Source organism: Arvicola amphibius, chromosome 12 (assembly GCF_903992535.2).
Source record: "Arvicola amphibius chromosome 12, mArvAmp1.2, whole genome shotgun sequence".
NCBI classification, from domain to species: domain Eukaryota; kingdom Metazoa; phylum Chordata; class Mammalia; order Rodentia; family Cricetidae; genus Arvicola; species Arvicola amphibius.
This window is the reverse complement of record NC_052058.2, coordinates 24,900,197-24,924,797: the sequence shown is the minus strand read 5'-3', so window position 1 is coordinate 24,924,797 and position 24,601 is coordinate 24,900,197. Positions and strand designations below refer to the sequence as shown.

At 39.6% G+C, this 24,601-nt stretch overlaps 1 protein-coding gene across 37 annotated transcripts in view; it reads left to right on the top strand.

Moving 5' to 3' along the window:
• Pbrm1 (polybromo 1) overlaps nt 1-20,516 on the top strand; it is a 100,217-nt gene extending 79,701 nt beyond the window's left edge. For 15 of the 37 annotated variants that reach the window (XM_038348934.1, XM_038348929.1, XM_038348922.1 and 12 more), the window contains 8 exons: nt 5,010-5,193; nt 5,834-6,044; nt 6,938-7,154; nt 10,302-10,466; nt 13,711-13,866; nt 16,955-17,025; nt 17,129-17,345; nt 19,169-20,516. In XM_038348934.1, the coding sequence (XP_038204862.1) occupies nt 5,010-5,193; nt 5,834-6,044; nt 6,938-7,154; nt 10,302-10,466; nt 13,711-13,866; nt 16,955-17,025; nt 17,129-17,345; nt 19,169-19,341 (1,394 nt within the window). In that variant the 3' untranslated portion in view covers nt 19,342-20,516. Of the gene's footprint in view, nt 1-5,009; nt 5,194-5,833; nt 6,045-6,937; nt 7,155-10,301; nt 10,484-13,710; nt 13,867-16,954; nt 17,026-17,128; nt 17,346-19,168 lie in introns of those variants that run through there. The other 22 variants (XM_038348954.2, XM_038348951.2, XM_038348953.2 and 19 more) reach the window with 8 other exon arrangements.
• The last annotated feature ends 4,085 nt before the right edge of the window (nt 20,517-24,601 follow it).

Sequence of the window (24,601 nt, the reverse complement as noted above, 5' to 3'; positions counted from 1 at the left end):
AATTGTTTAAAAAAAAACAAAAAACAAAAAGCAGAGGCCAGTTTGAAATACATTAGACTGTCTCAACAAAATAGCAAAGACAAAAAAATGGTTGAATAAAAGATACAACCCTGTTTCTTTAAAAGATTCAATAATATATGTGAGGCTCTGGAATTGATCCTTGAAAATAGGAGAGGTGTGGAGAGAGAAAAGATCAATGAAAATACAAAATCAGAGTATCTTGGGATAAATTTAGCATACCATACACCACATCTATATGAAGAGTTTGTAAATGCTGTTGGGTGAATGCTTCAGTGAAGTTAAAGGACTGCTATGTGATTGACTAGGCCTCGACATAAAGACGCCTTTCTCCCTAATATATCTTTGCTTTGATCCCAGTAGATATACTAGTGGGAATTTTCTTGTGAGAAAATTAATACTAAAATAATGAGGAAAATTTTTTAAAATCTATTGAAGTCTCCAGGCAGTGGTAGCACACACCTTTTTTTTTTTTAATTTTAATTTTTTAAGACAGGGTTTCTCTGTATAGTCCTGGCTGTCCTGGAACTCACTCTGTAGACCAGGCTGGCCTCGAATTCATAGAGATCTGCCTGTCTCTGCCTCTCGAGTGCTGGGATTAAAGGCATGCACTACCACTGCCAGGCCGAAGGTGCATTCTAGTAGATATCAAAACATTGTGGGGAGCTGGAGAGATGGCTTAGAGGTTAAGAGCATTGTCTCCTCTTCCAAAGGTCCTGAGTTCAATTCCCAGCAACCACATGGTGGCTCACAACCATCTGTAATGAGGTCTAGTGCCCTCTTCTGGCCTGCAGGCACACACACAGACAGAATATTGTATACATAATAGATAGATAGATAGATAGATAGATAGATAGATAGATAGATAGATAGATAGATAGATAGATAGATAAAACATTGTGGCCTGTAATAAAGCCTTAGTGCTGAAGAGCACTAACTGCCTTTAACTCCAGTCCCTGGGTATCCAGTTCCCTCTTCTGACCTCTAGGGGCACATACTTAGTACATATGCATACATTTAAGCACACACAAACACATACACACATGAAATTATTAGTAAATAAACCATTTAATGCTCAGATCTCATACCAAAAAAAAAAAAAAGACAAGTTGAATATATAAAAACGGAAAATCTCTTTAGAGCCCAGTCTGGAAAGAACAAAATCAAATGGAAAACTTACGCATTATAAATTGTAGGCACAGTTCTACTTCCCTTTCCTGTGAAGAACTCCTTACGGCTATAAGGCAGTTAGGAAAGTATCCAACAGAAAAATGAACAAACAATACACAAATACTGGGAAGAAATCACCAGTGGTTCTTAAATGAAATTATCACCAACTTTAGCCATTAGAATAATGCAAATTAAAAGTGCCCAGATGCTTTTCAAAAAGTTTATGTTTGTTGAGTAAAGGTATCCTATCAAAGATCTAGATCAGTATGATGGTGCACTTCCCTACCCAAGCACTCAGGATCTTGACACATACACACACACACACACACACACAAAGATCTTCAGTTCCAGGCCAGGCTGGGTAACATAAAGGCTGGGTGTCAAAAACAAACCAAAGACTGGCAAGATGGATCAGTGGGTAAGAGTGTTTACCATGCAAGCCTGACCACCTGAGTTCAGTTTCCAGAACCCACAGTGGAAAGAGAAAGATGTCCTCTAACTTCCACGTGCATGTCATCCTGGCACATGTGTACCTGCACTCAGACCCATATTAGCACTCATGTATCACATAATAATTCTCTTAGAGTAAACGAAACACTATAAAGCTCCATGTATTGTTACTAGTTGATAAGAACAGCAGCAGCATAGGAAGCAGTATTCACCCACTTTGTGCTGACCCATGAATTAACACTTACATGGAAAGTGATTTGAAAATGAAGTTTATGTTTCAGATGTATTTACCTTTATGCATATTGATAGATTTATCTCAGCATTTTTCAGCTGGAATAAGGAGAACTGAGACTGAGAAATAATCTGATCCAGCATCGATAGGGGACTAAGAAGATGGAAACAGCGATTCCCCAGTAAATATTGTTTTGTAACAAAGATTGGTTAAACAGTGTAAATGAGGAACTGCCATTTGTGGAGATTGGGGGAGGGGGGCATAAAACATAAATTACATAGTTAGCCTAAAATACATGGCATTAAATACACCGCCAATATTATGCAAATACTACTGTATTTTTGTAACATTTTTAATTAATCACTTTTTTTCAGTAAATTCAAAAATAAAATCATCATGCAGCTGGATTAAGGTGGTCACTCAGACCAACACTTACCCAGACTTTATGCATTCTACTGACCTTCACTACAGCTAGGATGCTCATTCTGAAGCCATGGTGCTTAGGTGCTTAGGGCTTTACACTTTCACTGTAGGGTCTTTCTTTCTCTTTAGTCCTTATTGTCCTTGGATTCAGAGATCTGCCTGCCTCTGTTTCCCAAATGTTGAGATTAAAGGCATAAGCCATGACGCTCAGCTTCTCAGTTACATTTTAATACACTTTGTCACCACAAACAAGCAAATAAATGTTCAAACTAGAAAAACAGCATTATATCCTTTTTCATGAGTCACATTTTATGCTGCTAGTGGGCATGCAAAGTAATTTCCATACAGCCATTATGGAAATCAGTTTGGAAGCCCCACAAATAAACTTAAAAATGCCTATTCCTGGGCATATACCCAGGGAGCTCCATATTCTGCCATAGAGATATCTATACATCCATATTTATTGCTACTTTATAATAGCAAGGAAATGGAACCAGTGAGATGTTCAACAGATGATTAGGTAATGAAAATGAGGTATATATACAAAATTAAGTATTCAGCTTGAAAAGCAAAATCATTTTTGTGGGAAAATGGATGGACTTAAGAAAATATAATATTGTTGGATCACCCAAACTCAGAAAACATTGCCTGTTTTCCCTCATATGTGGATCCTAGTATATATACAGACAGCTGAAAGTATGGATAAAGTGTAAAATTTAAAAAGAAGACCAGGAAATACTAGGTGATGAGCAAGCAAGGGCAGGATACAGGTAAAAGGACACATGTAATTTATTTATATTTTTGTCATCCCAAGTAGAAACTACCATTAAACAGCAACTCTTAATTTCCTCCTTCTTCCTCCCTGCCTAGGAATCTATTCCACTCAGTCAAATGAATTTTGTATGTTCTGTATTATACATAAATGGGACAGTGGATATTTTGTCTTTTCCTTGGTATATTTCATGTAACATAATGTTTTCAAGATTGGTCCATGTTGCATGCATCAGAATTTCATTTCCTTGTAAGTCTGAGTAATGTCCCATAACAGATATGCGTGGTGCTTTGTTATCCATTTATCTGTTGGCCAACTTAGTTTTTTTTCTACATTGTAGCTACTGTTAATAATGCTGCTGTACATGCTGTAAGAATAATTGCCATACAGTTGTTTCATCCTTCAGTTCTTTGGGCTAGACACCCAAAAGCAGCATTTCATGCAGTAATTATGTTTAATTTTTAAAAAATAGTTCTATTTATTCTTTGAGAGTTTCATGCATGTATACAAAGTTGGTCATATCCACCCTCAAATCCTCCTCCAATTCCCTGTGTTAAGACTACTCCATAGCAGCTGCATCAGTTTATTCTCTCCAGTTTCTTACTTGCCATTGTTCCTTTTTCCTCTGTCTCTTAGCAGTCACACTCATGGATATGGGGTGGTACCTTGTAGTTTTGATTTGCATCTCCCTAACTATTAGTGATGCTGGCAATGATTTTCCTGCACTTAGTACAATTTTAAATCTTTGGAGAAATGTCTTTTAATGACTTTTTTCTGTTTTTAATAGAATCTTATAAATGTTAAATTGTGGACTTTTAAAAAATATTCTGGATATTAGATACCTAACTAGATACATAATTTGAAATTTTTTTCTTCTGTACGTTGTCTTTTCACTTTTCCAGTAGGATTTTTTAAAATATTTTATTTATTTATTATGTATACAATATTTTGTGTGTATGCCTGCAGGTCAGAAGAGGGCACCAGACCCCATTATAGATGGTTGTGAGCCACCATGTGGTTGCTGGGAATTGAACTCAGGACCTTTGGAAGAGCAGGCAATGCTCTTAACCTCTGAGCCATCTCTCCAGCCCCTCCAGTAGGATCTTACAGAGTTCAAAAGTTTTTAATTTTGATGAAGTCTGCATTTTAAATTTTTTCATTATTTACTTATACATATGTTTGTATGTCTCTATGTCCTCAAGGTGGTCAGAAAGGTGTTGGCTCCCCAAAGTGGGAGTTCCAGGGAGTAATGAGCTGTCTGTTGTGGGTACTGGGAGTTGAACTCAGTCCTCTTTAAGAACAATAAATGCTCTTACCCACTGAGGCATTTCTCCAGCCCTGAAGTCTGACCGTTTCCCTCTATGCTATTATATTATATTATATTATATTATATTATATTATATTATATTATATTATATTATATTATATATGTGTCCCTCTAATGTCTATTCTAAGAAGCCACTGTTTAATCAGATGATGGAGATCACACCTTAGGTTTTCCTCTGAGCCTTATTCTGTAGCTCTTCCATGTAGGCATTTAATCCATTCTGAGTTGACTTTATGTGTGCAATGTGGTGGGGATTGACTTCTTTCATGTAGAAATTTAGTTGTCCAGTTGTACAGATTTTATTTCTAGGCTTTCAGTTTCATTCTATTCATGTGTATATATCTTTATGCCATTTATATCCTTTTTATTTATTTAACTGTGAACCAAAACATAAAAATATAAAATTTGGGACTGGGGAAACAGCTCTGTTTGCCTTGCAAGTTTAAAGACCTGAGTTTAGTCTCCCAAACTCATTTCACAAAACCAGGTTTGGTCGTGTGCACTTGTCATCCAGCACGGGAGAGGCGGAGACGGCCCAGGGCTCACCAGCTGGCCACCTAGCCTGCTAACCATGTCAGCGCCTACTCATGCAGTCTATCTCTGATTTACTCTTTCAGGAAAATGTGCTGTGTTGTCATTCAAGGACTTCCTCTCCTGCAGGCCAACTGAAATACCAGAAAATGACATTCTGCTTTGTGAGAGCCGCTATAATGAGAGTGACAAGCAGATGAAGAAATTCAAGGGGTTGAAGAGGTTTTCACTCTCTGCTAAAGTTGTAGATGATGAAATTTACTACTTCAGGTAAAGCTTCTAAAACTAAGGGAGAAAGGACACTTGGGCTAACTTATCAAAATAGTGTAGCCCAATGTTTTGAGTTATTACTAGGTCTTGAACTGTCGTTACATACTTCCAATTGAAAATATTAATTTAGTGAAATGTGGTAATTCCCATAATTGGGAGGCTGAGGCAGGAAGATTGCTTAAGTTTGAATCAGCCTGGGCTACAAAGTGAGACTTAGTTTCAGAGAGAGAAGGAAAATATTCAATTAAAAAAATGGACATTTTTCTAATAGCACCTTGGCCAAGACACGAGCGACTGTATAATGAAGACAGAAACACTTGGTTTTGGTTGGCAGCCTCTCTGTGGGGGCATTGCTCATTTCCATAAGTTATGACAATTCCCTTTTAACATATAGTCCATTAGACCTGACCTGTGCTCTGTGAGTATTCTTCAGCATTATTTCTAAGTAGAAGTGACATCACAAATACCCATTTAAGCTACTTTGTTGCCCTTAGTCTCTAAGGCTTAGAGTGTCTGTGGAAGGTTGTAAAATGTCATTTGTAGATGTTCAAATCTGCTCTCTGACAACCTGGAAGTGATCAGCAACTTACTCACTTATCTGCTTACTTACTCATTTATTTATTTTTGATGCTGTTTTCAGAAAACCAATCATTCCTCAGAAAGAACCCTCACCTTTGTTGGAAAAGAAGATACAATTGCTAGAAGCTAAGTTTGCTGAGTTAGAAGGTGGAGATGATGATATTGAAGAGATGGGAGAAGAGGATAGTGAGGTCATCGAACCTCCATCTCTACCTCAGCTTCAGACTCCCCTGGCCAGTGAGCTGGACCTCATGCCCTACACACCCCCACAGGTAAGGTGACATGCCCATTACTTGCCTTGTTCTCAGTTGTGGTCTGCAGCAGGTTCAGACATTACAGCCCTTGTGTATCCAGCCTTTGTTTTGTTTGAGGTGATGTCGGTAACCTAGGCTGGCCTCAGACTTGTTGTGTATTCAAGGTGTGCTTGAACTCTTGCTTTTCTTGCCTCCATTTCCCAGGCACTGGAAGTATAGGCATACACTACCACACACTTTTAATATGTGAGCTTTTGCCTAGAAGTCTGCAAAAAGGAATAATAGTGGTTTTTTGTTTTGTTTTTATTTTATTTATTTTAATGATGGTGTTCTATTTGCTTGTCAGAGTCTTTGTTTATTTACTAATTTATTTTTAATTGACAAAAATACATATCACATCATCAAGCCAATAATTACTCTTTTTTAAATTTCATAGAGATGGTTTAATAACAGTTTAATTGAAGGCTTCTTGCCTTGTAGTGAAGAAAAGAAATAAAGAATGGTATTATGCTCTTAACTCCCTTAATTTTCAGTGGCCATATATGTGATCCTTCTGCCTCCATTTCCACCTCCTAAGTAATGAGGTTATAGATGTATTCTGCCATACCTGGATACTTATGTCTTTTAATTTCCCCTTTTTTATGGTTGAGGTGATTCCTATTGTATTTATTTTCCCCATTCAGAATTTTCTCAAGACTTAATTGTGAGGTCACCATTGTAGATTGCAGTCATGGAATTCAATGAAATTTTCACTTATTTTTGTACAAGGCAAGGAAGCAGTATATTTTGACCAAGAAAATGTGAGCTACAAACTGAGTATGTCTATAAAACATTTATTATTGAACCATATGTGTCTGGCTTCCAGAAACTATATAGCTAACCTAGTGCAATCTTCTGATACCCTATGTAAGCTTTCTGTCTTACAGTCTACCCCAAAGTCTGCCAAAGGCAGTGCAAAGAAGGAAGGTTCTAAACGGAAAATCAACATGAGTGGCTACATTCTGTTCAGCAGTGAAATGAGAGCTGTGATTAAAGCCCAACACCCAGACTACTCTTTCGGGGAGCTCAGCAGACTGGTGGGGACAGAGTGGAGAAACCTTGAGACAGCCAAGAAAGCAGAATATGAAGGTAAATAGAGACCAGGCACAACTATCCCCACTTTCTAAGAAGAAAGGAGTGTTTTCCAGGAATGCACATGCATAGGCAGGTTTTACTCTCTTGTTCTTACCACATGCACATGAATTGGTGTTTTGAACTGTTCCAGCTGACAGAAGTACACCGGCAGTAGATGCTAGTACACGGAGTGTTGCCTCTGACTTGGCCTCAGATCCTGGTGGTGGTGTTCCCACAAATTTCTCAACAACAAAAAAAATGCTATTAAAAATTGCACGATTTTATTTCATTTATCCCTGTAGGCACACACATTGAGCAGGGGAGTGATTGTTCATATTGTTAACTTTAATTTTGATTAAAATTCACCTGCAAGTGGCCTTTTAAAATAGGTGTCTTTTGTTATGTCTTTTAACAGCCAAAAGCTGTAAGTTAAACTCTAGGCTCAGACTTGGTGTGCCTGGTGCTGTGTCTATGTTCATACCTAATACTAAGACACTTGGATGCCTTTGACAAAGCTCAGCTGTCTTCATTTCCCCCTTACTCTGTAATTAGATCACTTTGAGCCATGAACTATTAATACTCAAATATTTGGTGGTTCATAGCCATAAATTCTTGAGATTTGTGGTGGTTTGGATCTTTTGTTGTTCTAGTTAATATTGGAAATGACTTTAATGAATGAGAGAAAGCAATACATTAGGCAGGCCTTTTAACCTTTGAGTTGTAGTTTTTCCATTTTAAATATTGTATGTAGATAATGTTCCAATAAAAAGTCTCCTTCCCCACAGTAGTCAGTACACTTCTTGACTAAGTCCAGATCCCTTATTTTCCAGCAAGCATACATTATGAAGGCTGCTTCTTTTACTGAAGTTTATGAAATCTCTTTACTCTTTTGTAAAATAGCTATATTCCTATTAGTATTTATTCTTACAAAATTATCTGACAGTCTTCCTTATGGAACTTCTGGTGAAGCCTAGCCCTGCAAGATGCTCTGCCAAAAAATATTTTTTGGCAAAACCTGTTTCAGAAGCATTCCAAACTTTAGGCGTAGTCCTGAGTTAGTCTCCTAGACCAATAGTAAAGACCTCTTTATTGTCATCCATCTTCTGAATTGTGACCAGGCATTTATGTGGTATCTAGGAATACCCTGGAAACTTAATTTATGAAACATTCTTTGAGAAACTCTAAGTCAGTCCCATAAGAACCTATAACTCTGGAACACTTTGACATTTCAGGGCTTACTGCAAGTTACGACCAAATATACCACCTAGTTGGAGGACTGCTCTCTAAGAAATTAGGGTGCTATAGTTTAAAGCCTGTTTCAAGGCAGACAGCTAGTATTGTGTAGTTATTTGTGGTATGGATGGGAGAAAGGGATCTAGAGATAATGTGAAGGCAGAAAAGCTGGAACCCGGCCAAGGGAAGAATAAATGATAGTTGAGAAATTCGCTCATGCAGTGGGGTGTCTGAAATTAGGAAGGACCTAGTGAGATGGGAGTTGTATGGTTCAGTAGCCTGAAATTCAAACTCTGAACTTTGGGTTTCTCTGCCCACTAAATTCAAAACCCAAAGTTGGGAGTTTGGCTGGCATAGTTTTAGTAATTCTGACTTACATAGCCTCCTCGTTCAGCTTCTCTCAGGAAGAACTAATAATTGATCCACACGCCTGAGCTTTTCTGTTTTTGAAAACTTCAGTTTTTCTCAATTTTTCTTTTTCCCCTCCCAGTTTACTGTTTCATTTATGTCAGTTTGGATTTAATATTGGTGCATCTAGATCACCAATAGTTTTTTTTTTTTAACTACTACCTTGGCAAAATAGGCTGTTAGGATGGGTTTGGCCTTCACATTTCCTGTGCTCAGATTGCAGAGGATGTTAGAATGGGTAGTGAGTGATGACAGGTGTCCACACCAGCTCCATCACAGCCTTGGGGACCTTTGACGTGAACGTTTCTCACATCCTCCCATAAAGGAGTGGAACTGTTGGTTCTTGAGTCTCTTTAAAGCCGCATGACCTCAAGCTGTTTTCCCCAGATAGCTGTAGTCTTTTGAATTCCATGTTGGAGAGTTAACTGTGAAAGTTGAAATGTGACACCAGGTGTCAGGGCCATAAGTTGCTGTTTCTCCTGGATTCTTGGACAAGTTACTGCCTGTATCCCAGCTTCTGTTTGCACATCTGAAGAGTGGGAAGGACTTCCTACTTAGCTAAATAAACCCTGTGTGGTGGGAACTGTGGAAATATGCCTTCAAAGAAGGTCTGGCCTGCTAGAAGCGTGACTGTTGAAGGTACTGGCTCTAGAGGTGCAGAGCAGCTAAAGGAAGTGAGGATCTGTTGGCTAATAGCCCAGAGGTCCCAAAAATATGTGTTCCTCTTGCATTTCAGGTACACTAAGTGCAGATGCTGGAATTCTTGCTGATTTAGGGTAATTTATGATCAGTTTTGAACTCAGCTTAAGGGAACCTGGTTCTTTGAGAATTTTGTCCATTGCTACATACATGTATGTATTAGTTCCCCGCTTCTGATGACTGTAGTCTAGCTAATCATGTATTTCCTCCCTTGGAGTCTGTTAATCATGACCTCTTCCTTTGCCTCATTAGAGTGTAGAAACTGGCTGTTCTTAAACTAGAGGGAGTAAGCTACTTTTCCCTTACAGAGTTAATTTTCTTCAGCTGCTAAACTTGTGATATTAATGATGAGTCCTCAAATTTTAGTAAAATTGGATACAAGGAATCAGGAAATTAGAGTAAGTACAATTGTGCCAAAAATTATAATGGGCCATGGAATTGCTTCATGTTGAAATTATAATCTGTAATGCTATTAATACTAGAATAATGATAGCGCTTCTCATCTTCAGAGTGCCTCGTGAGATTACCCACGGTGGTTACGCTGGCGATGTGTTTCGATAAAACCTGTGCTTTCTGAATGTGTGTTCAGTCTTAACACTCTTGAAATCTTTGCAGACCAGTTCTCAAGATGGGATAGGAAAGCTGAATTCTAGGTTATCAAGTGAAATCGGCCCGACTCCTGTGTTGAGACTAGTCATCTACCGTTCCTTCCATTGAGACAGAACTGTTGCCTGTGTTTTTACTAGTCCTGTTGAATGCAATGGATGGTATTTTGAATTCCTGGGTTAAAAACAGAATTGAAAATCTGAAATGCCTTTACAGAGCGGGCAGCTAAAGTTGCTGAGCAGCAGGAGAGAGAGCGAGCAGCACAGCAACAGCAGCCGAGTGCTTCTCCCCGAGCAGGCACCCCTGTGGGGGCTCTCATGGGGGTGGTGCCACCACCAACACCAATGGGGATGCTCAATCAGCAGTTGACACCTGTTGCAGGTAAAAACAGGAGCTAAGACCATTTTTTTTCCACTTTAAGAAATTCCTTCATTTTTTTTTTCTCCAAAAGGAGTAGGCCACAATCTGTAGCCTTTTCTCATGACAGATTCAAAGTTCCAAGTCATCCATGTTGTCCTGTATTGCTTTTCCCATACAGGCAATGCCTCTTCTCTATCCCAAAGTGGGCCATGGGCCCAGCCCTGGCAATTGGTAGGTAGCAGCTCTTCCCTTACTGTAGGCATGGTCTGGCAATGTTCTTACCCCAGGCTGCTCTTGACAGAGCACTCCAACAGGAAATATAAACAGACCTTGAGTTCTGTTCTTAAGAACTCCAAGGAAAACATAAAAGCAGTCTTTAGGTGGTATTGATGTTCTGTCTCATGCAAGTTCAGTTTGCCTTATTCTGCTGCAGCCATCCTTAAAAGACTGACCACTTAAAAGGATTTTTGACAATGAATTATTAAATCCTTTCTTGGTCACCAATGTGCATGACTGCTAAGTAGCGGGGGGAAGTCCTCATTCAATTCATTGTGCCCACTCTGTAATGCTTTTCTATTTAATTACATTAAACTGCATTTTCTGTTAGTATCCCAGTCACATATTTAAATAAAGACAATAAGACGAAAGAAAGAAAGAAAGAAAGAAAGAAAGAAAGAAAGAAAGAAAGAAAGAAAGAAAGGAAGAAAGAAAGAAAGAAAGAAGAAAGGGAAAAAAGTTAAAGAAAATGATGAATGTGGCTTGCTTGTGTGTGTTGTCTCTGGTTCTGATAGCCATAGCAAATTTGACTACTGTTGAATTGAAATCTTGTCTGACATGTCTCCACGAAAAGCCTGCAGACCACCTCTCAGGCCTTCCTTTGTTACTTCTTCACGTCTGGTGAGCTCTGTACATGCCACCTGTTATTTCCTCTTAAACAATAGTCTGACCTCTTTTGCACGGAGTCCGAGATAGTGTTGTTCAAGGCAGCTTTGTTGGGATACTGTTTTTGTTTTTGCCGTTTTCGTTTTTTGCCTTTTTGTTTTTGCTTTTAGAGGAAGCGTGCATAGGATAACTTTTCCATGTTGCTCCTAACTTTTGTGGTGGCAAGTTCTCAGATGCACTGTCGCTGACCTCAGCAGTTGCACTCACCAAAGCACGTCTGAATCATGGCTGTCGGTGCTTTCAGTGTGACTGATGTTGATCTAACAAATCTCATAATCGCCTGCTCTATTCCATGGCCCATTTTGGTTAATGGGGTTCCAGAGGTTTTCAGAAATCAGGTCTTGATCACGGGGACTTTGGAAGTTAGGATTCCCTCGTTGACATCCTCTTTTGTTCTATTTGATGTATAAATCTGTGGCACTATGTCCTTGATGACAAAACCCAGGAACATATTTACAAAATGAATACAAATAGCTAAAAAGAAACAAAAATTAGCAGCTGCAGCATTTTAGCTCCCTGTTGGGGAATAGCATCATATAGCTCTGTGGTTGAGGAAGATGGTCCCTCTAAAAGACCACTGCTCTGTTACTAAAGGTGTGCTGCCCAGGCTTCTGGGCCACAGGAGTGAAAGACAGAATCTCTACAGTAAAGAGCCTTTGTCCACAGTGAGAGCTTTGCAGCTAAGAGGGTGATTTTTCCATGGAATATAGGTTGCTTAGGGCCTGAGTCTTAGCCTTCTTGTTGTCTGAGACCAGCTTTGCTTACAAGCATTGAAGCTCATTTGAACACATGTGACTGGGATAATAAATGCCAAAGTACAGTTTAATGAAGACAAGTGTTGTGTCTTTCAGTTCTTAATAACTTAATCTCCAACCACAGCCTATGGCGGCTGCGTTCAGATGGGCTTTTGTAATTGAAAGCAAAGCCTCCTAACATTGTTCAATTTCTCACCTACTTATCCTTCAAAGCTGTACCTGGTGGTGTTGAAAGGACAGTTTGGCAACATTGGATCTCATCATGTTTAAGATGATGGTATCGGCTCAAAGTCGTTTTTAACCTTGAACTCTTCAAAACTGAAATGCATGCTATTCATGTATAGAAATATTTCAAATTTGTTTTGTATAATTGTAAGTTTCTCTGGCCAGTTTAGATATGACTAAGGAGGCAAGGTGAGTTAGTTTCAGGGTTTTCAGTATGCCATACCTTTAAAAGACTAAACTTGTGCAAATAAATGGCTTCTAATACCACTTCAAAGTAAAACTGAAATTCTCTTCGAAGAGGATTTTGGTGCTATGCCTTTGCCCTATGTGAGAAACTGCCTCAAAGTGACTGCTCCAGGGGAGTCATAGTTCTTTTTTTTTTGATTGGTGTGAAATAATTTTATTTCCAAAATACTTGTTTGTTGTAACACTTCCCTGGCTAGCAGATGTTTTGTTATATGACTGTATGCTTGGAAAATAAAGGAAAAAAAGCCTCTGTTCTTAGGAATTCTATACCTCAGTTAAAACCCCTATCAACTGAAGGTTTACATGAGGAGATTTGTGAGCCTGGAGACAGTGATAACAGCTGGCCTTTCTTCCTGTCAGCAGAGCCAGGCTCCCCAGCTGTCCCCTCAGGCCTGCTGTGTGTTGGTTTCTAAGCAACCTGGACTTTAGTTGGCTTGAGAAGGTTTAGATTTCTCCTTAACATATTCTGAAATCTAAAGATGAAATATTATTCATTGTGATGGATGTTAGAAGTTGTTCTCCAGCTCAAACCTTAACATAATCCATTCTTAACAGCAGTGGTGGAGATAGAAGGGAGGAGTATATGAAGAAGTCTTGAAACATTTTTGCTCCCAAACTGGAGAGCCATGCCTTGTGATCAGGACTGTGCACCTCATTTCCCTCCATTCTGGTTTCCCTTCATGTGCACCCACGATAGGGGTGTGAGTGCGGGCAGAGTGGAGTAACGGGGTGTGTACTGATCACCTGGAGTGGCAGGTGGCAGAACTGGTCACTGTTTGAACAGCTTGCAATAGTTCTGATCTTGGGAAAGCTGTTACTAGAACTCCTCTTTATTATTAAATGAAAACATTATGTTTAGCTTATTGAGATAATTATAAACAATAATTTACTAAGTACTAATTCATCCAAAAATGTTGGGTTTCATATTTGTAACTTTATTTTGTTCATTATTGCAACAAAATAATTGCACTAATTGCTGTGATATCATGCAGTACTAAGGGTGCTTTATTCATTGGTAGTGCATGGAGGGGGTTGTTATTACTTAGCTCATGTTGCATGTTAATGATGCATGTCTGAAATTTGTTGTGTCCTTCAAGGCATGATGGGTGGCTATCCGCCAGGCCTTCCACCTTTGCAGGGCCCAGTTGATGGCCTTGTTAGCATGGGCAGCATGCAGCCACTTCACCCTGGGGGGCCTCCACCTCACCATCTTCCGCCAGGTGTGCCTGGCCTCCCAGGCATCCCACCACCCGGTAAGAACATCATCCTCATTCACTCATTAATCTCATTTTTTTTTTATTCTTTTTCTTCCCTCAGCCACTTCTTCCAGGAGGCACTTGCTGCCCATGGTGGCCAGGCTTCCCTCACTAAGAATCCCAGAGCTGTCAACAGTAGGGCCTATCCTACATTTGAGCAGGTGACCTACTACAACCTGTGCCCTTGTGTATCTGCTACCTGGCAGCAGCACAGGATGCATTACAGAGGTCAGACCTATATAGATCAAGGAGCAGGAGGCACGGTTCATTATCAGATATATGTTTGAAAAGCTTTGAGGGCCACAACCTCTTAACAATGAATTGCCAGTCCAGAGTCATATATAAAAGTACTTTTTATTCCGAGTGCATTTCTTTACCTGCTGAAATTTTTATCTCACAGGGTCTTCATTGTAGAGTCCCTCACCTGCACCATCTCTTCCTCCTCCACAGCCCTTTTAAGGTGATCACAAAATAGCATACTGAAGCTCTTCAGAAATTCTTTACTTTGTAGCAGAACGTAGGAAGGGAAGGAGTTTGTATTGATTTAGTCTTGAGTTCCCTAACAAGCATGACACAACACTTTAAATAACACCTTGTTATCTATGGACATATTTGCTTGCCAGCAGAACCCAGAAGTTGTCTTATGGAGAAATATAGAAATGGAGCTCAGAAACCACTATATTGTTTTACTTTATAATGAAAGTTGAAAGATTGGAAAAATCACGAGTTTTCGTAATAACTTACATCATATGCAAAAGAACTTACTTTTGGCTATAATCTAGTTAGGGGAAATGTGGCTTTTAAATGACTTGGAGCAGCAATTGATCCATTACTGAAATGTCATCTTAGAGAGCCAAAACCCAGGTGAAATGTAGATTGGGGCCTGTCAGGTTTACTTGCATTATGCTTGACCCACTGCCCATAAGGTTCTATCTACATGGTTTCAAATAATATTTCAGAGGTGAACCCACCAGTGTGTAGGGAAACAGATGCTAATTCCACCACACTTCTTCTTTCTTTCTGGGTTTTTTTTTTGTTTGTTTGTTTGTTTGGTTTTTGTTTTTTTGTTTTTTGTTTTTTGGATAGGATCTGGCTATGTAGCCAAGGCTGGCCTGGATCTCGAGATTCTACTGCCTTGCCATCCCAGGTGCAGGAATGACATGCATGCATTCCACCCTGCACTTCAGCCACATTCTCTGTGCCTTCAAGAATGGCCATAACTCCACCAAAGCTTTTTTTTTAAATGTTCCCAAAGGAAGGAATGTTTGTGGCATTTGTACTCCATTCTGGATATGTGATTCATGTGAGATGCCATGGCACCAGGAGTCAATCAGAAAGCAATTTTTCTTACATGGCTAATGAATTTGGTCCTAAATCTACGCCCTCATACCTTAGCACAAGGTTTCTTTGAGTCAGTCAGTAAAACCTTATTGGAGTTGGCACCTTCTAAATGTATATAATACTTGATAGAAGTCCCGTTTAAGGCAAGTACACACCCCAATATAGCAGCTGTGTTTTGGTGGGTGTGGGGCATTGTTATCCTTGCTTCTTTTGCCTACAGAATCCAAACTGCATTGAAAGAAAGCACAGCACGCCTGATAGTAGTCAGGGAGACAGAGCTCTCTGTACACCTATACACAGCTGATCTGACTTTGAGCTTCAAAAGGTCTATCTTTTGTCTCAGCTCATGTTCACAATGACCACCCCAGTCATGGTACTTGTTAACAGGAAGTGGAAGGGGTTGCTGATTTGCTTCTGCTGTCCTACAAATCTGTGATAACAGTCAGTTTGGGGAGCCTCCAAGTCTATAGAGTCTAAGGTAAAGGAGTGACCTGAAGGGAGCCGGAACTATGGTTTACTAATGTGTTTCTGAAGCAGCAGCTTACCTGCCATTACTACTTTGTGCACTTGGTAAATCACCAGGACACAGCTGTCATGGTGATTGGGTTATATTTGCAAAGACATGACGTATTCCTCCTTTTTAAACAGAAGCTTGTTTCACTCTTTTTCTTCTCTGTTTCAACAAATAAAATGCCTTGTACATCCTGGAAGTGACACTTAAAAACTCTGAACCTTCAAGCGACCAATTTTCTGCCTGTCGGAATGCTAGCTTTGGGAGATGTGCATAATTTCTGTATAACCCAGGCCGGCCTCAGACTCACAGCAGTCTTCCTGCGTCAGCTTCCCAGGTCTAGAGTCACAGGTGTGAGCTAACATAAGCACCAGCACTTTGACCAGAGGAGCAGAAGACTAGGAAGCTAGTTCCTCCCGGCTCCTCTACATCTCACTGGCAGGACTTATGCCTTAAGGAACAGCTGTAGATGGTTTGGTTATGGCTTGAGTCCCTTGGTTATTTCTGTTTTGTTAAAATAGCAAACAGATAGCCCTGAGATAAAAACGGCCTTAAAAACTAAATTTAGGGCAGTCCATTTCTATCAACGAGGGCCTGTGAGACAATTGCTCATGAACATTTACCAGTGGACATTTAACCAATGATTCCCAGAGAGAATAGGGCCATGAAGTCTTTTTCTATTCCTTTGTCATTTGGAATCCAAGGTGATGGCAACAAGGCTACCCTGCCTCCACATCATCCACTGAAATGTCTTCCCTCTGCCAGTATTAGTGCCTGAGGTAGAACCAGCTGGTGGCCTGCAAAGGAACATTAAGGTTGTGCCTCCAGCCTCCACAAGGCTCAGGTAACTGCTCTTCCTCAGCCTTTGTTTCCTGCCCCAGCACAATGGTTACTGCTGAGCCAGGTTCCACAGGCTCCATCCAATTGTACAAGATGATATGGTCAGAAAAGTGCAGAAGTGTATTCTGACTGTCTCTCACCCAGGGTTCCAAACATTCTAAGCCTGGGATAACTAATGTACCTCTGACAGAATGTACTATTACTGTACTTTAAATAACCAGAAACAAAAGAATATAAATTTCCTAATTAGATTGTGTTTGGGGTATTTAAGGTTCCTATCCACACTCAAGGGCAAAGGTACATACATTATAAATGGTATCAGCTCTTGTCAGACATATTTTCAGTCAGTGAAACCCGGAGCCTCTAATTGTGCCATTGCATTCTGAATTATAGGTGTGATGAACCAAGGAGTAGCCCCCATGGTAGGGACTCCAGCACCAGGTGGAAGTCCATATGGACAACAGGTGAGCCTCCTAGTTTGATTTTCCTTGGACTCAAGGTTTTTAGCCATTGTCTTCTCAGAACATATGCAGACTATCTTTTTGCCTTAATCTCATGCTGTTTCAGGTAGGAGTTTTGGGGCCTACAGGGCAGCAGGCACCACCTCCATATCCTGGTCCTCATCCAACTGCCCCCCCTGTCATACAGCAGCCAACAACACCCATGTTTGTGGCTCCCCCACCAAAGACCCAAAGACTTCTCCACTCAGAGGCCTACTTGAAATATATTGAAGGACTCAGTGCTGAATCCAACAGCATTAGCAAGTGGGACCAAACTCTGGCAGGTAAGGAGAGCCTTATGAAATACATATTTCCTCCCAGTTTTCTCATTTGTGCTGATTCTATATTTTCCCCCTTTTCTTGTTTTGTTTTTGTTTTGTTTTGGGGGGGGGGGGTTGGTTTGTTTGTCTGTTTGTTTTTTGAGACAGGGTTTCTCTGTAGTTTTGGAGCCTGTCCTGGAACTAGCTCTTGTAGCCCAGGCTGGCCTCGAACTCACAGAGATCCACCTGCCTCTGCCCTCCCGAGTGCTGGGATTAAAGGCCTGCGCTACCACTGCTCGGCTCTTCCTTTTCTTATAACAGTAAAATAAATTATATATTTCATAGATTAGGTTCTTTGGCCCAGTGAAAATGGGTCTAAAAATCAAACTTCAGCTGTTCAAATACATTCATCTTCTCGAATACATTGACATTTTTCTAGATATTTGAGCATTAGAATACATGTCAGATTTTAAAAAGAAAAAACTAGAAAGCATATTTGTTTAGTCTACTAAGTAATTCATTTAGTTCAGCGAACAATGTATCTGCAGTATACAGTGAAATAGTGTTACCTACTTCCTGGAAAGGAATTTGGAAGATTCTGCTTATTCATCTTAAAGAATAAACTTGTATGTCTTTGTGCATGTTCTCTGGCTACATGGAGGACAGAAGACAACTTTCAGGAATTGGTTCTTATACCTTATTGGAACAGGGTCTCTCTTGTTTATGTTGCTGCACTGTTGACTCTAGGCTAAGTGCCCCTTGAACTTCTGGGTATTTCTCGCCTGCCTCCTATCTTTCCTTAAAATTATCAGGATACCTGATACCCAGCACATCTGCCCTTCTGTGTGTGATGAGGGATAGACTCCTGATTATAGCCAGATTTGTGCAGTGAGCACTACTATGCATCAAGCCATCTCCCTGATCCTGGTTGGATTTTTGATTTTTGTTGCGGTTTGGTTTGATGTTTGAGACAGAACTGGCTCTTACATGTATCCCAGGCTTTCCTTGAAATGGCAGGCCTCCTCCGAGCTGGGGTTACAGGTGCATACTACCATGCCCAGCTCTTATTCATTTCTTTCCAAATTTTATTTTATGGGTGTTTGCCTGCATGTTTATATATGCAACACATGCATGCCTGGTGTCCTCAGAGGCCAGAAGAAAACATCAGATCACCTGGAATGTAGTTATGGACAGTTGTGAGTGGCCCTGTACGTGCTGGGACCTGAACCCCAGCCCTCTGCGAGAGCAGCAAATCTCTTAGCAACTGAACCAGCTCCTTATTCCTTTTTTGTTTGTTTTGTTTCTCGAGACAGAGTTTCTCTGGAACTCTCACTATCCTGGAACTTGGTCTGTAGACCAGAGATCCGACTGCCCCTGCCTCCTCAGTGCTGGGATTAAAGGTGTGCGCCACCACCACTGGCTCCTTATTCATTTTTTTTTCCAAGACAGGGTTTCTCTGTGTGGCCCTGGCTAGACCAGATTAGCTTTGAACTCAGATCCACCAGCCTCTGCCTCCTGAGTGCTGGGGTTAAAGGCATGCACCATCATGCCTAGCTTCCTTTTTCATATCTAAACCCAGCTAGGAAATGTTCTCTTAAGAGTATTAGGTTATGTTTTACCTTTTATAACATTGAAATAATTGTTAATATCAGGGGTACTGACAATAAAATATCAATGGTCAAATATCAATGCCTAATAAAAGAAGAAATTTGCTGATTCATAATCTTTAGAACACATTTTCAGTTTTAATAAATATTGTTTTAGTAAATACATCAATCCTTAAAACTGGGGGTCATTTTATCATCTTAAAATTCTAATGTCTCTCTGTTTCTACTTCAAATTTTCAGCTCGAAGACGGGATGTCCATTTATCGAAAGAACAGGAGAGCCGCCTGCCTTCTCACTGGCTCAAAAGCAAAGGGGCACACACCACCATGGCAGATGCCCTCTGGCGCCTCCGGGATTTGATGCTTCGAGACACTCTCAACATTCGACAAGCATACAACCTAGAAAATGTTTAATCACATCACTGTGTTTCTTCTATAGAAGCAAAGAGTTGTGGAACGGTAGCCATTTTAGTTACTGGGGGTGGGAGGGAGGAACAAAGGATGATAATTTTTATTGCATTTTACTGTACATCACAGGTCATTTTTATATAAGGACACTTTTAATAAGCTATTTCAATTTGGTTTTGTTATATTAAGTTGACTATCAAATACACAAAGATTTTTTTTGCATACGTTTCCTTTGTTTAAAACCAGTTTCATAATTGGTTATATATAGTCATAGTTTTATCTTTACTTTTTAAGGGATTTAAATCATCAAAGGTTTTGGCTTGGCTTGGGGTTTTGGTTTTCTTTTTTATAAATATATATATATATATTATATACACACATATAAGAAAAAACAATGAAAAAAGTTTACAGTTAGTTGAAATTGACAGTGAAATGTGAAGTTGGTCCTAGTTTACATCTTAGGGAGTGTGTGCGTGTGTATGTCTCACTGCCTAAAATCTGCAAGTTTTCTTACAGGTGAAGTGCTCTGTGAGATTGTTCAGACTGTAGATATGTGACAGACTCAACAGATTTACTGTTATTAACACAGAAGCTCACCATAGAAATCTAAAGTCAGTGCTCTGTACCCATCCACAACTAGTGTAACTGAAGGAAAAGTAATTGTGCTGAGTTAGACCTGTATTGTCAGTGACTTTTGCAGAACATGTGCTCAGATCTGAGTTGTTTTAGTTTTGGAAGGTAAGTTCAAGAGTACTTTTGATCTGTTTATGATTCAGTTTATGCCTTCATGTTGTATGATTTGAAACTACATCTGTTACCTTGAAAACACTGAAGAAAGTACTGAAGTATGCATGGAGGTGGTTTATTTTAAATATAATACCTAGTCTAAGAAAGAGTGTAAATGGACACCAGCTTTGCCTTGCACATATTTGTGCAAAGGTAGATTGCCTACATATGCAGATGCTGTGGATTCTTTATCTCCTTGTTACTGGTTGTGGTGTTTTGTTTGTTTGTTTGAGGGTTGGAATTCTCAACCAGAAATGATACTTTCTAAAATGTTTTGAAATTCAGCTTGTCCTTTGGATTATAGGAAAAGGAAATTATACTTTAAGAAAATGTTCACCAAAAAAAAAAAAAAAAAAAAAGACTATTACAGATCCCAAACACTTGGACTTGGTGACCTTGTCTTTCTTTCTTTTCTTTTCTTTTTTTTTTTTTTTTTTGAGACATGGTCTCACTATGTGCTTTGGCTGGAGTGGAACTGACTGTGTAGACCAGAGTAGCCCCAAATGCAGTCTGCCTTCCTCTTCCTCCCAAATACTGAGATTAAAGGCGGGTGCTGTAACACTCAGCAGCCATAGTGCCCTGTCTTTCTAACACGGCCCTAGAATAAACATTTTGAGGCAGTGTACAATGTTCAGGTGACAGCATTTCACATGGTGGTCTGTTTTTTAAACCTGCTTTATTCTAATAGGATGTTTGTGTTGTGTGGATGCTTCCACTCTCCACTGAGAATGATTGTTGACAGTCTTTTCCTTTAAATGCAACGAATCAGTACTCATGTTTAATTGCCATGCTTAATAAATCATGAGAGTATAGAATGGGAAGAGTCCCTGGTACCTATGTTAAATACAGGAGCCCTTGTAACCTAATGCCGATAGTCAACCACTGGATCTCAGTTTTCATTGAGTATTTTAAAGAATTTTAAATTCTAAAAAAGTACTGACAGATTTTGCCAGTACTTTATTGCTAAACTGAATTAAATAAATCTTTGATTCCTGGTTATTTGGACCATTGACTCATCATGGACTATGTAATGATCAGATTCTTTTCTTTTTAGGTATCCTTGAATTACACCAAAGAACCAGAAACTTAATTTTGGTTAAATTATTTATTTATTTCATGCATTCATATTATTTCCCTTTTTAAAGGTTTAGATGAGGCTCCCTGGGGAGCCTCTAAAAACTCTCCCCTGTCAGCAACCAGAGGCACTAGAAGCCAGAGCACTCCCTCCTGGCTCCTTCCCAGTGCATCGGTGCTGTAGGAACCAAGAGCCAGCCCAGGTTCCCTTAGGCAGTACAAATCCAGCACAGGGTGTCAACTAAGGCAGGCCCTGATGAAGTTTAAAAAACAATTAATTAGTTAATTAATTAAAACCATTTAAGATACTATTTATTTTTGAATCATGCTTCTGGAGAATACCAGTTATTACTTAGAATATAAGATTTGAGGTCAGCCATCTTCAAAAAAAAGAAAAAGCCCTGACTTAATGCAGTTCAAGTAAACAATACACTTTCTCATGACTTAAGAAATGTAGAAATACGGCTTAAGAAATACTTGTTTTCAAAATGTAAGTTCCTATGAATAATATTGTTTATATTGAGTTGGGGGGCCTATAGGTTTAAAATGTCAGCCAACTGATTTCAAAGACCTTGGTTTTACTACACCTACCTTCCCCTTCTGAACTGGGATGGGGGGAGGAGTACTTGTGTAAAATCCTCAGATTGATGTCACAACTTTCAGCTTGAACGTTCGTTTCCAGACATGATTAAAAATTGGTTTATTCTGTTTTCTGTACTATATCATTATCTGAAGTTTAAGTGGTAACTGGTTCTATACCATGTATGTATCATATGTTTGTTCATCAAAGCTTTTTAATCCAAATAAAAACAAGAGTTTGCAAAGTGATTTGGATTAGCCAGGTTTGGTGGTTCTGTTAAAGCTGTGTCAAGTGTTTTGAGCAGAATGAAGACTCACACAAGCCCTGATTTCATGCTAAGGAGGATAGGGCTGCCAGTTCAAGGAAGAATGCACCTCTCTCTGGTCAGGGTGGAATGCAATGTGCAGTCAAAGAATTCTTACCATGTCTTCAGGATTGACAGCATGGACAGAACAAAACACAAGTTTCAAAAATGAAGACAGTAAGGGAAGTGTCTTCTACCAGAGAGCAGAACTCATTTGAAATAGCTTATTTAATATGTTTACAAGTTCTTAAAATGTGTTATACTTTTAGTAGAAAATGATGGTAAAATCGGCCAACTGTTTTTTCCTAATACCACTTTGCAAAGCCCGTTGGTTCTGTTCTGAGACTGTAGGGAGGGACCTGTGCCCATGAGCACGGTTGGAGGATTCCCGATCTCTAACATTCCACCCAGCACTACACAAACAGGTGCTGCTAAGTGCCTTTGTGCTTTTTGATTTGAGAATATGCTGGGTCAGCTGACTGAATAAATTAACAGACTATTACTTTCCCCTATCTGGGGTGTTAATGTGTTCATGTCATGTTATGTCCTATTATGTGTTCATAAATGTGGCAAAACGTTTTGTTATTCCTTTACAAGGAGAAAAATTGCTTTGGAAAACTCCATGGTCCAAGAATAAACTTTTCTTGAGAGAAAACCCATGGTGAAAAGCTCAAACATGAAAAAAGAAACTAATGTTGTTAAGGTAAAAATCATCAGAGACTTAGATAAGTCTTCCATTGCAAAACTGCATAATAGGTAAAAATAGCCCTCGTTACTTACTTATGCCTAATGCAGGCCCTTTCCCATCAGTTCATATAAAAAACTGAAGCTCCACACCCCATGTATTTTTCTCTTCACAGTGGAAGTTCAAAGTGAATGCTAAGTTTTATCTATTTGGCCCAGTGGCTCACACCTTTAACCCAGCTGAAGCAGGAAGATTGCAGATTCAGGGCCAGCCTGGATAATTTATAACGCCCTTTAGAAAAAAAAAAAAGGCAAAGCAATGCACACACTTGTCTAGCATGCACAATGCCCTAGGCTTAATTCTAGTGCTGCCTCAGTCACAAAAAGATATCCTCAAATATGGTAGGATATGCTGTAATTTTTAAAATCTTGAAAAATTGAACAATATTGTAGAAAGTTAAAATTTTACACCTTGACTGGGCGGTGGTAGAACACACCTTTAATCTCAGCATTTGGAAGGCAGAAGCAGGCGGATCTCAGTGAGTTTGAGACCAACCTGGTCTACAGAGAGTTCCAGGATAGCCAGGACTGTTAAACAGAGAAATCCTGTCTCAAAAAAAAAAAAAAAAATTACACCTTTGCTGGAAAGAAGGCTCAGAGATTAAAAGTGTTCTCTGCTCTTCCGGAGGACTCAGGTTTGATTCCCAGCGCACAACGGGAGGCTCACAACTACCTGTGATTTCTGCTTTCAGGGCTCTCTGGCCCCTGTGCACACCTGTATGCATGTGCACATACCCTCACACACAATTTTTTTTCTTTTTTGTTTTGTTTTTCGAGACAGGACTTCTCTGTAATAACAGCCCTGGCTGTCCTGGAACTTGTTTTGTAGACCAGATTGGCCTCAAACTCACAGAGATATGCTTGTCTTTGTCTCTGAGTGCTGGGACTAAAGGTGTGTGTCACCACCTCCCAGCTACACACACAATTTGTTTTTCAAAACAAGGTTTCTCTGTGTAGCCTTGGCTGGCCTCAAAATCCACCTGCCTCTGTCTCCCAAGTGCTGAGATTAAAGGGCGTGCCCCACCATCCTGCCCAGCCACACACACATAATTTTTTTTAAAAAAAAAAAACATTTTAAAAAATATTTGCACCTTGGTTAGCAAAGATGAGTTTTTACTCCCAGCCTTCAAGCTAATGTGCTCTTAAAACATTTTACATTAAATATCAAAATCAACTCCTGCCATTTTCAAAAGTTTCTTCTTTAAAACTGATGGGAAAGAGATAGGGAGGTGGGCAGGGAAGGAACTGTAGCAGACAGAAGCTGGCTAAGGGTTGTATTGGCATTTACTGTTACTCAACACATTGAAGTTGACTACTCTTCCAACTTCTAAGACCAAGTGTAGCCACATGATTGAGACTCGCACCACAACTTCTTACGCAGCAGCTGAATCGATATGAGGTGTCTCTGGGCAATACATTTCTCTCCCTGGTACTATTGATCATTATTGGTGACCAACAGTTAATTAACTTTGTGTTCATAGTACTTTGATGCAATCTGAACAGTTATGACTCTTTTTACACTGAATTGATCCTAACATTAGCAGACAAACTTAAAATAGAAAAAGGTTGCTAGAAAAAATTGAGTCTTTCTGGTTCTGTTTTTTTCAAGTCAGGGTTTCATGTAATCCAGCCTAGCCTCCTGTTTCTTTACATGTGTATGGGTGTTGTGCCTGCATGTGTGTCTGTGTACCATATGTGTTCAGTGTCCACAAATGCCAGAAGAGGGCGCTGGAGTTGCATGTGGTTGTGAGCTTCCATGTGGTTCCTGGGAATTGAGC